The 12756-nt window shown below is 38.2% G+C and overlaps 1 protein-coding gene across 3 annotated transcripts in view; it reads left to right on the forward strand.

The window, feature by feature from the left end:
* MPPED2 (metallophosphoesterase domain containing 2) overlaps positions 1-12756 on the forward strand; it is a 201693-nt gene that overhangs the window by 5450 nt on the left and 183487 nt on the right. For 2 of the 3 annotated variants that reach the window (XM_032166360.2, XM_032166361.2), the window contains exon 2: positions 405-653. In XM_032166360.2, coding sequence (XP_032022251.1) covers positions 526-653 — 128 coding nt within the window. In that variant the 5' untranslated portion in view covers positions 405-525. Of the gene's footprint in view, positions 1-404; positions 654-12756 lie in introns of those variants that run through there. The other variant, XM_032166362.3, reaches the window with a different exon arrangement.

Raw genomic sequence — 12756 nt, forward strand, 5'->3', positions numbered from 1 at the left:
GATTATGTGACACCAACTTTGTAAAGACCAAACATTCCAATTAGCAGGGAAGGTTTGGAAGATTCTTCACTTCGAGCACAAACCATGTATAGCCAGATGCCATAGCAACTGTGGATATGCCCCTTCCGTAATACACGCTAAGTGCCATAATTATAATTAAAGAGGAAATCTTAGTTTGAACTCCATTGAGACGATTTGCTAGCACCCAGCAATGATGTATAGAGTGTAATATCCGCTTTGAAGTGCATGAAGGGAAGAGAGGTGGGAACAGTTGTATCCACGAGCCAACAACACATATTCAGATTTTCGTTGAACTAGTTTCATGTCTAGATGTTAAATTTATGTCTCTTAGAACACTCTTTTTCTCTTTGTTCTCATTTTATATACATTTTTTTTTCTTTCAGAAATGCACAGCGGTATTGATGAGTAGATCCTTGGATTCAGAGGTTGGCTGAAACGCACCATGCCTGCTTCCATCTTTTGCTCTGTAAAGTTGTGAATTGCTCATGCCTATAGGGAGGAAGGATGGCACATGGGATTCCTTCTCAAGGCAAAGTTACCATAACGGTGGATGAGTACAGCTCAAACCCCACCCAGGCATTCACGCACTACAACATCAACCAGAGCAGATTCCAGCCTCCACATGTACATATGTAAGTATCGCTCATGAACTTAACAAAATTAGCAATCAAGAAAATAGAAAGAAAAAAAAGAAAAGCATTCACTATTAACTTCTGCTAGGGAGACTAAAAGGTAAATGATTTACAAATCAGATGGATATCTGTGGATTCAAATACAGCTCAGGAGGAATCCCATACATCTGTGTAACATTTCAAACTTTCAGAGCACTTTCAACCACAATTTGACATGAGATTTTCAGAGCCTCAGAGGGCTGGTGGTTGGTTGCCCCTATTTATAGATAAGAACAGAAAAGAACAGAGAGGTTAAAGTATTTGCAATGCCACACAGCGAATTTGCCTGAGACTCCTGACCCCTAGTTCAATTTGCTTTACATTGTATTGCTTGCCTCCATTCTGAAATATTTCTTTAAAATTTCTGTAGTTTTTTTTTTTTTTTTCCCACACCTCACCCCACTAGCCCTTTACATTCAGCTGGGAAATAGGCCTAATTGGGACTAATTGTCCAGCTACTGCTAGATCCATTGTCTTGCCTGTTGCTAGTGAAACGTGTGCTGCATGCTACAGGACTCAAACAATATGGGGAACAAAGGAATAAGGGACAGTGGAACAGTTGGTTCCAGGAATTGTACTTTTCTCTCACTCCCTAATACTATTTAAGTCATGTTGAGGTTTAAACTGTTTAAGGAACAAAGTGTGGCAGAAACCCAGAGGCAAGGATTTCACAGCACCTGGTTGCATATCAACTTTTTTCTGGTCCTGTGCTACAGGATATGCTGGGCTTTCAGCAGAAGGGAGCAAAAGGTCACCATCTCTCTTGTTTATTTAAGGCCTGGTGGTCACTCTCTATGAGACCCTTCCAATGTCTAACATGAGTCTTTCATAGTAGGACTAAACCTCTTTGAAAACTATTGTATAGTCAAGATAGAAAGGAGGTTAGGGCTCTGTTGACTGTTTTTACCACTCCTGGAAGAATTGAACTCGGGGCATGTCCAAGTCACAAGCTCTGTTTTTAGTAATTGTTTTACGTGAGAATTTAAAAAAAAATAGTAGGACACCCCAAATACACACACCCTCCCACCCCGGAATTTACAAACATAACCAAACAAAAGGGTCTTTCCATTGACTGCCTGGGTATTAGTGTAAATGCTAAGATGTTGCTTTGCAAGTATGTTCTGGAGAGTGAGTCAGTTACCTATGATGAGATTTCTGCAAAGCAGCCATTTTAAAGGAGCATACTTGAGTGACCAAAAAAAAAAAAAGGAAAAGACAATCCTTGTAAGTGGTTACTGCTAAACGATTTGAAAGAACTTTGTACGTTCTTTAAATGAGAATATATTCATGATTATGAAGGATCGCTAACACGATTTTAAGGAAAAATGTATAAAGTTTTTCTTTGTTAAAATAGCTTTTCTGAACAATAAATGTATGTTTAATTCAAATATTCTTTTTATTCTACTGTTTCTATTTACTTGTTTTTCTTGAAATATGCTACAATATTTGTGTAAGTCATACTTTAGAATAGCTTCTGTTTTGCTGGTGTTATGTTTTTGTATTAAAGAACTACAAGGAACTTTATAGATGCTGTTTCCATTCAAGCAAAACAAAGTGTGTTTTGCCCAGATTCCTTGGAAAATGACTGCTGGGGAACCTCAGCTTAGTTCTCAAGTCTGCAGACATCTGCTCACTTGTTCTTGGCCTCAAGATTCCACTGGCGAACTGTGAATGCACAGAGATATTTTAAAAATCACGTAACTTTAAAGTTGATCTGCTTTTATCTAGCCATAACAAATTTGAAGGATCAAATTATACCTCTTTTGAAAAAAATGGCTTGAAAATGGGGCAACCTAGACAGCTGTTTAGTGCTTTCACCAGACTCCTGATCTTGGAATAGAGGATTCTTCCACAGGCTAGTTCCAGTGTGCCTTTTCACTTTTATCACCAATGCGGGCCTCCCATCTGAACCCTCTGCTTCAGCCACACAGTTTGCCTCCCTGTCATCTGAACACATCTTAGCCCCTTCCATCTTGGTGCCATTGCCATCACTGTTTCTCACAGTTGTAACACATTTACGCTCTGCTCATCAAATGCCTCAAAGCCAGTTTAGGTCTCTCCACTTAAGCCTTTTCTACCTATCCCTTTCCAATCCAAAATGATCGTGCCTGACCAAGTTACTTGGCAACACTTTAATTACTGTAGACTACTAATGGTACTCCAACTGCCTAGCTCTTTTTTTTTTTTTTTTTTTTTTTTTCTGTCGCCCAGGCTGGAGTGCAGTGGCACAATCTCGGCTCACTGCAAGCTCTGCCTCCCGGGTTCACGCCATTCTCCTGCCTCAGCCTCTCCCAGTAGCTGGGACTACAGGCGCCCGCCACCACGCCCGGCTAATTTTTTTTTGTATTTTTAGTAGAGACGGGGTTTCACTGTGGTCTCGATCTCCTGACCTCGTGATCCGCCCACCTCGGCCTCCCAAAGTGCTGGGATTACAAGCGTGAGCCACCGCGCCCAGCCGTTATTCTCTTATCTTAATTTCTTACTTCTTAAAGAAAGGCCTGTCCTTCTGAGCAGGTGACAGATGCTCAGAAACACTGGTCGATTGATCCATTGATTTGATTATGCATTGAATAGAGAGAATAGATTGACGCTTGGAGATTTTCTCTGGAATTTTTCTGTCAGTTGTTGACATTTTGAATGTTTTCATGATGGTACGTGTTGTCAGGAGGCTGGCTTACCTTTTCCCTGGCTTTACTCTTTCTTGCTTGAGAACATGCCATTGTTTTGTAGGCCTGATGGCCTCACACAGTGACTGGCCTATGTTAGGTGGCCAGGGATCTTGGTTGGATTTAATCATGTCATAGTTCTGTTATGTTAAGAAACAAAAATTGACCTTAATCTAATTAGAAACTTTAATTGGCTAGAAAATATCTATAAAATATTTAGTCTAAAATATCTTCAGTTTTTCTGAAAATTTCAACATGTCATGGCAGAACTTTGCTCCTCTCCCCAAGGTAAAGATATTTTGTCTTTTCCTCTTGCGTAGTTGCTCATTTATTTTGCATGGGATTGTTAAATTATTTGCTTCCTTTTTTCACTTAACACTTGAGATTTCTGAAGACCCCTGACAGATCACCTGGGTTATAGTTAAAAACCCTATCCCTTTAGTGATGTCTTACTTTCTTTTCTACAGCCTTGTGATGGTAGTTGGGGTTTTTCACCTTAATTAGGAAGAGCTCACTTCCTATTTAATTCAATTAGTCTCAGCTCAGCTTTTGACTAACAAATTTTCTTTTCCAAGTCTCAGTTTACTCATCTGTAAACATTTGCACCAAATGATGGTTAAGGATCTTTTTAGCTCTGACTTACTAAGATTAAGATTGCAGTTAAGACAATGTTTATTTGCAAGGCGATGCTATTAAGGAAACAAAAATAAATAAGACAGTCCCCATCTTCATGAAGCTCATCGCTGATTTCAGAGCTGATGTTTCAAACAGCTTTAAGAAGCATTGGTTTAGTTCTCATCTCTGAGTTCTGACAAGATTACTACCAAGCTCTCTAAGAATGACTGGATTGAATCTCTGCTTGTTATGTAGGGAAGTTTTTTTTTTTTTTTTTTTTTTTATTAGAAAGCAATCCTGTGTGACCTTGGGAAAGAAAATTAAAGCACAGCTGGGGTTGGCAGAGCAAAATTTAACCTAGAATTTGTGTGCCTCACTTACCCAGACTCTTGAACATACTAATAGATGTGATGATTGAAACCCAGCAATTAACAGGGCTTCATTTTTCCACAACCCCTTCATCTTTCTCAAGCAGAATGATAAGAAAAATTATTTAGTATTTTTAATGATGGTGGGAGGAGGTGCTGAAGGACCCAATATAGGTCTGAAAGCACCATAAAGATTTTGTATGTGTTTCATGATCTGAGGCCTAATCAAATGTTACAAAACTTTATTAGTAGGGTATCCAGCCATTTCAGTTTTAGCATTGAAATCCCCGTGTTATTGGAAAGCCACAGGACAATAGGATACCCTACTCAGGTTAATTCTTCACGTTTTTCTTTAAGGACTGATGACTAGGGAGCTCAAATCAAGCTTTGTTTTCAGTTTTAGCCACTTTCCTTGTCTGCGCCTTCTGTTGTTAACACCCCTCAAATCTTACGCTGTGCTTGTTCTTTTACCCTGGTTCTGTGGAGGCAGGGTCGCATAGTGGTCAACATCACCTGTGGAATCAGATTATCAGGTTTAAAATTTGCTTGCAGCACTGACTAGCTGTATAACCAACTGTGGAGACACACTCTAACTTCCTTATGTTTTATTTTTCTGTCTGTAAGATCTGGACCATAAAAGTAATGCCTATCTCAAAAGGCTGTGGAGGATAGAAGGATGAAACAGTATTACATGTTAATGCTTATACATACGTAGTCTGTGCTCAATAAATGTTAGCTGTTATCATTAATAACTGTTTCATTGATTCTGGGTTTTTAATTTTAAACTGCCAATTCATTTTGAAAAGCAGTGGAGTCTATACAAATGAATAAATAAAGTCATTGCTATGTCTTGTCCTTTCTTCCTCATGGAGCTATGAGCAGCAAAGAGTCATGGAAACTTTTCTAGGTGGGATTTTGGTTTGTCAGGGTTGGCAAGTGTCCTGGTTTAGTGCCTGTCAAGATTATAAACAGCCTAGAGTGTCTCATCCACCTCCAGTTTACTCCACGGGAGTGGCAATCCCAAGGGGGGATGGAATCTTGTGAGCTGAGTGCTGACTGGTTGCTGTCTGTGGAATCACAGTGGCCTTCCTCCACATGAGCTGGACCTAGGTTCTCTGTAGCCCAGTCAATTTCTTAGACTTCCCATCTCTATCTGTGGTTAAAACAGAAACATCAAGCGCTAACTGTAATTAACCAGGATTGAGTGCAAAAGGCACAGCTTGGGCTGGGGAATGAGGACGATATACACATGGCAGCTGAGAATGTGGTCTGAAATCAGCGATCTGTATACAAATACTGATCCTGCCAGTTACTGGCGTGGCTGGGTGATGATGGAAAAATTGTTGAACCTGTCTTCTTGTCTGTAAAATAGGTTTAATGACCCTTTAATGTGGTCATGAGCATTAAATGAAATGATATATAATGACATATAGTGCCCAAAAGATACCACTTGATAAATAGATTCTATGATAATATTTATGGTATTGTCTACCAGCTGATGAGTATGAGATAAGTTGTTAACATTTTCCTTTCTAAACTACTTGGCTATATGAAACCTGACAAGTCCAACTTGTTTTATTTTGTGTTGTGTAGTATCTGTCAGTGTTGCTTGGCCATCGCTAATTAAAAAAAAAAATCTGTAGCTTTTAGGGTATCTGGGTGATTATTTCATGCCAAAGTATTACAAGATTTTGTTTGTCTGATCTGAGATTTCATTCTTATTCAGTTCAAGAATGTGGTAGGAAGTAAATGTTTGTTTTAGTTCTATATTAGATATGCTTACATACAAAAACAACGTTAAAGAAGAGTGTTACAGAAAAGGTGTCATTTGGCTAAATAACTATATAAAAGTGTGTGGATGGGCCGGGCGCGGTGGCTCAAGCCTGTAATCCCAGCACTTTGGGAGGCCGAGGCGGGCGGATCACGAGGTCAGGAGATCGAGACCATCCTGGCTAACACGGTGAAACCCCGTCTCTACTAAAAATACAAAAAAATTAGCTGGGCATGTTGGCGGGCGCCTGTAGTCCCAGCTACTCGGGAGGCTGAGGCAGGAGAATGGCGTGAACCCGGGAGGCGGAGCTTGCAGTGAGCCGAGATGCGCCACTGCACTCCAGCCTGGGGGACAGAGCAAGACTCCGTCTCAAAAAAAAAAAAAAGTGTGTGGAAGGATAAATAACATTACTGGTGATTTTTGGGGAATACATTTGGAACTGAATTTGCAGGAGGGAGTGTTGGATGAGGACCTTTTACTTTTTATTTCTTATACTTTCATATAATTTGAATTATTATAACAAGTATGTAACACTTTTATGATTAAAACTTTTTTTAAATTGATAAAAAATGTAATTTGTCTCCAAGTCCTTATGCTTTGCCTATAATATTTGCTTTAAAGTCTTGATCTGATGCAAATCTTCTATTTTCTTTTGTCCTCACTTTCTTGGGTAGCACCTTCTTCTATTTTATATTGCAATCAAGGAATAGGCCAAAGGCTGTTCATTGGTTCAGTATAACTCAACTTGCTCAAGTGTGGGAAGATGAGAACAGTGTTGCCTACTTCGTCATCTTATAACTGATTGGAAATTTTTAAAGAAGTATGGTGTCACTTAATGACAGGGATACATTCTGAGAAATGCATCTTCTAGGCGATTTTGTCTTTGTGCAAACATCATAGAGTATATTTACACAAATGTATATGGTATAACCTACCATACACCTAGGCTATATGGTATAGCCTATTGCTCCTAGTCTACAAACCTATACAGCATCCTACTGTACTGAATACTGTAGGCCATTGTAACACAGTAATAACTATTGTGTATCTAAATATATCTAACCATAGAAAAGGTATAAGAAAGGTAGAATATAAAAGATTAAAAATCATCCACCTCTATAGGGCACTTACATGAATGGGGCATATAGGACTGCAAGTTGCTCTGGGTGAGTCAGTGAGTCAGCAGTGGGTAAATGTGAAGGCCTAGGACATTACTAAACACTACTGTAGGCTTTATAAACAGTCTACACTAAATTTATAAACAATATTTTTGTTTCTTCAACAATAAAGTAAGAAACTTAGCTTACTGTAGCTTTTTTACTTTATACACTTTTTAATTTTTTAAAACTTGTTGACTCTTTTGTAAGCCAGATTAAAACACAAATACATTGTACAGCTGTACAAAAATATTTTCTTTCTTTATATTCTTATTCTATAAGCTGCTTTTGTACTAAACTTTTTTATTTTTTTTTTTTGCTTTTTAAGCTTTTTGTTAAAAATTAAGACATGGTGGAAGGGAATGAAGGATTTAAAAACTACATATTGGATACAATGTACACTACTCAGGTGATGGGTGCACTAAAATCTCAGATTTCATCACTATACAATTTATCCATGTAACCAAAAACTACGTGTATCCCAAAAGCTATTGAAATAAAAAATGTGTGTGTGTGTGTAAAACTAAGACATGAACACACATTAGCCTAGGCCTAGGCCTACATAGGATCATTCATATTACTGCCTTCCACCTGCACATCTTGTCCCACTGGAAGGTCTTCAGGAGCAGTAACAGGCATGGAGCTGTTATCTCCTGTGATGACAATGCCTTCTTCTGGAATACCTCCTGAAGGACCTGCCTGAGGCAGCCAGGGTTTTAGTTAACTTTGTTTTTGTTTTTGTTTTTTTAATAAGTAGAAGGAGTACACTCTAAAATAACAACTAAAAGTATAGTACAGCAAATAAGCAAACCAGTGATAGAGTCATTTATTTCATTGTCAAATATGATGTACTATCCATAATTGTATTTGGTATACTTTATACCACTGGCAGGGCAGGTTTGTTTACACCAGCATCACCATAAACACATGAGTAATAAGTTACACCACAATGACATTATGACAGCTGGTCATTAGGTGATAGAAAATTTTCAACTCCATTGTAATCTTATGGTGCCACTTTCATATATGTGGTCTGTCATTGACCAAAATGTCATTATGCAGCTCATGACTGTAATTTTCAAATCCATTTGGGGAAGCTAAAAGAGTATACAGTAATAGACTTCTTGGCAGTGTTTCAGGGAATCTGCATTCTAGTCCTGTCATGATCACTAATCAGCTCTGTGATATTTAGCAAGTAGGGCCTCTCTGAATTTCAGGTTCCTTACCAACCATTAGACTTGATGGTCTTAGCATCATCTCTTCCTACTTTAACAGTCTGGGATTTCTCCTATTCCTTACCTTTACAGTTGTACATGTAAAATTAAGGACACAAATCCCACATCATTAGTCATATTCTGTAGGGAAAGAATATGATAGAGACATCATTGGGATATGGTGGTGAGAGAAGAGAAATGACCCCTAACGCTCACACAGAGGAAAAGTCTTATCAGTGGATGAATGAATGAATGTCTGGGACTGTAAAATGGCGCTTACTAACAAGGTAGAAATTTATTTTATTACAGAGTTAGGCTGCATTTGCTATTTTAAAAAAATTCTAAACATACACTTCTTTCTTGGTAAGCCACTTTCTTATTTTCATTATAGATTCATCACTGTCCTGCACATTAGCATGGCCATAATTTGTAAAATGTTCTCAATCTGAAATTCATCATGGAAATGCTGAATTGCCATTTTAGTTTGCACTTTATATATAAACACTGGATATTTTTATTTTCTTCTCTCATTTATTCTTAAAAATAAGTTCTTTTTCCTATACACTCCCTGAGGGCACCCGTCTTGTGGTCTGTGACAGTTGGACTTCATTTTAGAGCTGACTTTTTTCCTATTCTGTACATTTCTTTGTTTGCACTCAAGCATTAAAGAAGCAATCTAAAATTAGATTTGTTTTTTGTCTATAGGAATTTGTTCCTAGAAACCTAGCTGTGTGTTGCATAATTGGACAGCGTTTTTTGTTTATTCGTTTTTTGGCTACTTGACTTTCTGGGAGGGTAAAGAATTTTGATGAGATAAAACAAATCTTATCTTCTACGTTATACCTGGATTTTGGGTTCGGAAAGTTACCTACATTTGTAGGGATAAAGAACGACTCATAGAGAAAGCATAGTCGTAGTCAACTCATAGACATATCCTGCAACTGGGAGCCATCAGATCACCTCTCCTTACAGACTGAATCTATCTATCTCCTGCTCTAAATACAATTTTTGTTTTCTAAATTTCTTTCATGGGGATATTTTGGTAAAAATTATGCAAGTGGCAAGACAAGCCAAACAGCCTGTAATGAAACAGGTAGTTTGTGTTTGCAACATACTCGATTTTAATTCTGAGCTTTCAAAGCTTATGAAGATGAGATTTTAAGATGTAGAAACAAAGCTAATGCTGCTAAATCTACTGCATCCTGTATAGCAAACTCTAGATAATTCTGAACTGTTTCCAAAAAGGAGAAGCTTACTGAGTCTTGGAAGATCTATTCATCAGTTTGTTTTTCTTCTTTTTCAGTATTTCCTTAGCTCTTTCCTTCCCATGTCTTTTTCCCTTTCAGACTTTCATAGCTTACTGGAAACTAGATGTTTAAGTAGCTATCCTAGCATGGTTAGACTATTATTTCAATATCAGTATGGACAAAACTGCTACACTTTTGCAGACCACCATGTTAGTCTTCTTTTTTTTTTCTTTTTTCTTTTTTAATGTAAAAAGTACACTTAGAGGCTTTGTCTGTGTGGAAACACTAACTCTGCAAAGAGGAAATTCTGTTGGATTTATTGGCTCTTGCAGTATTTGGGTATGCATATTTTTGTTCTATTTTGCTTTGAAGATTGGTTTTATTCAATTTCTGTCCCTGTAGAAGGGACAAAATATATGCAAATAAGAAAATGCATTTTTGCGGATTTTTAAATTTTCTTCTTCTTTACCACAAATCAAGAATATAAGCTTCTCTAGTTGATTTACATTTTTGTGCAAGTTTTTGTTAAGCCTCAGAGCTGTTGAAACTAGTTTAAAAAAAAAAAAAAGAAAGCTAACATCACAATGGAATATAGGGAACAGATAACTTTTTCACATTTGATAGTATTGAGCTTTAAAATCCTAAGTCAGAACTAGACCATTACCGAAGTTCCTCTGTTGGTAGTGGCTTCCTTAAAAGACTGCAGGACTCTACATCAAAACATGGACTCTACTGAAACTCACTTATTTCTTTGTACAGACTGTCTCTGAAACCTTCCAGCTCAAAGATTTGATAATTCTTGGATTGGAAAAATATCCTTTCCTGTCTTGCTGTGGGCTTTTTTGGCATTTATACTGATTGGCTAAGAAAAGTGGCTTACTTGTGGTATTTGGCTTTAGGTATTTGGGCCAAGGACCAAGTTTCAAACCTTGTACATATTTGTACACTTAGTTTAAAATATGTTTTGAACAAAGACTTTAAACTGAAATCAAGAAAAAAATTAAGTCTCTCACCAGCTAAGCAAGCTCAGCCTGTTTCCCTAATTTACTGAAAGAGTTAGCCTTCTGCTATGACACAGGCATTTTACTAGCTCTGTTTAACTCCTGAGTTTTGGAAAATTTTTCTCCAGTTTGTTTTATTTTGCTTTGCCTGGAGACTTCAAAGATAACCACTGAAGCCTATCAAACTGTATTTGATTTTTTAATCATAAAATCTTACTTACTGCTCTTAGCACCTTTTATTTAATACATTCTATGTGGAAGAATGATACGACTTTTATGTACCGGTTCTGCTTGGATAGTGCTGTGGTTTGAATATTTGTGCCCCTCCAGAATGCATATATTGAAGTCCTAACTCCCAAGGTGATAGTATTAGGAGGTGGGGCCTTTCAGAGGTGATTTTCTCATGAGGATGGAGCCCTTATAAAAGAAGCCCCAGAGTAACCCCTTGTTCTTCTTTCATGTGAGGTTACGGTGAAAAGATGCCTGCCTATGACCTGGGAATTGGGCCATCAGCAGACACTGAATCTGCCTTGATCATGGACTTTCCAGTCTCCAGAATTGTGAGAGATAAATGCATGTCGTTTATAAGCTACCCAATCAATGCTATTTTGTTATAGCATCTCGAACAGCCCAAGGCAGGTAGGCAGGGAATATACTGGGAAGATGAATTTTATAGAGGGAAGAAGAGAAATGGGCGTATTTGTGAAGGAGAGAGGGAAAAAGTAGGAGGGAATATATAGCAGATGTATTTGTGAGATCATAACTCTTCCTTGTCAGTTATGATGTCCTGACCTTGGGCTTGACTTTAGCACCAGCAGCAGGTCAGCATCCCTAGACTTCAGTCAACAGGGAGATGAGACAAAATTGCACCTTGGCTTTCTAGGGTACACATGCCGACTCAATATACCAATGAATCTAGCGTATGAAAAGATCAGGATAGCAATTTTTGATGCTTTGACCTATGTTGATCTCTGAGAACGATTTTTGGGGTAATTCAAAACTTTTAGGCTTGTATTTCAATATTTTTTAAAAAATCATTTGACAAATAGTGAACTCTGAACTGGCTTTCGAAAAATGTAAGAATATCTGAAGTTGTGATTTCCCAAGGTTCACCATCTGTTAGTATCTAGGAGACTTACCATATGTTGTGCTCAAATTCTGACTTTTACAGGTTAAGTTGTTTTCACTTTGTTCTTCACCCGTACATTTTGGGTACAGCTGGTAGCATTGAAACCTATCTTGACCCAATAAACTTAGAGAGAAGAATGGGGAGGGGTGAGTCTTTGGGAAGAACAAACAGGCTAGGAGGTGTTGACTCCTAAAGGATATTAATTCTTAATTCTTCCATAATGCAATTCAAAGAGTCTAATGCTTTCTTCATGTAAAATACATGTAAAGGCTTGGGTATCCTGTCTGATACAGTGGTGTGAGTCCTGCCCTAACCCCTCTTGCAACTGACCCTCCTGAGAATTCGGAAGGGAAATAATAATCCCGTGGGAGTGTGTTTGCTCCGCGTTGTGCCCCCTGGTGGTGGTGGACGGCTCCCCTGTTTTGCATCTCTCCATCTCGACGCCACCACGATGTTAATGGCTGTCGGCACGCTCCACTGTTTATCTTGGAAATTTGATCCCATCATCTTGGCAACCAAACTGGGACCTTTACTGCTCAGATTGTTTGTCATTTGTTGTTAATTATCTGTTACCATAAATTCTGCACTTTGAGAAAAAAGGGAATGTTTTGAAATATTTCCTCCAACATGTAAGTGGAGCTTCATTTTCTGTGGACAAAAGAGAACAAAAAACATGAGCCCTTTTGGGAGCTGGTTTTAGGGAAATCAAGTGCCCTGGTTTTTCAGACGGGCTCAGTGAGATCCCACTAATGCAGCCAGGATTTGCACTGAAAGAACCTTTGCAATTCAGCAGTGGTCTAATACAGACCACTAGTGACAGGTACCCCCCATTGGAGGGAAAAAATAATTTAACTTTAAATAAGGGGTTTTGCTTTTTATCCCAATCTCTTTATGCC

Source organism: Hylobates moloch, unplaced genomic scaffold (genome assembly GCF_009828535.3).
Source record: "Hylobates moloch isolate HMO894 unplaced genomic scaffold, HMol_V3 SCAFFOLD_11, whole genome shotgun sequence".
Taxonomy (NCBI): Eukaryota; Metazoa; Chordata; class Mammalia; order Primates; family Hylobatidae; genus Hylobates; species Hylobates moloch.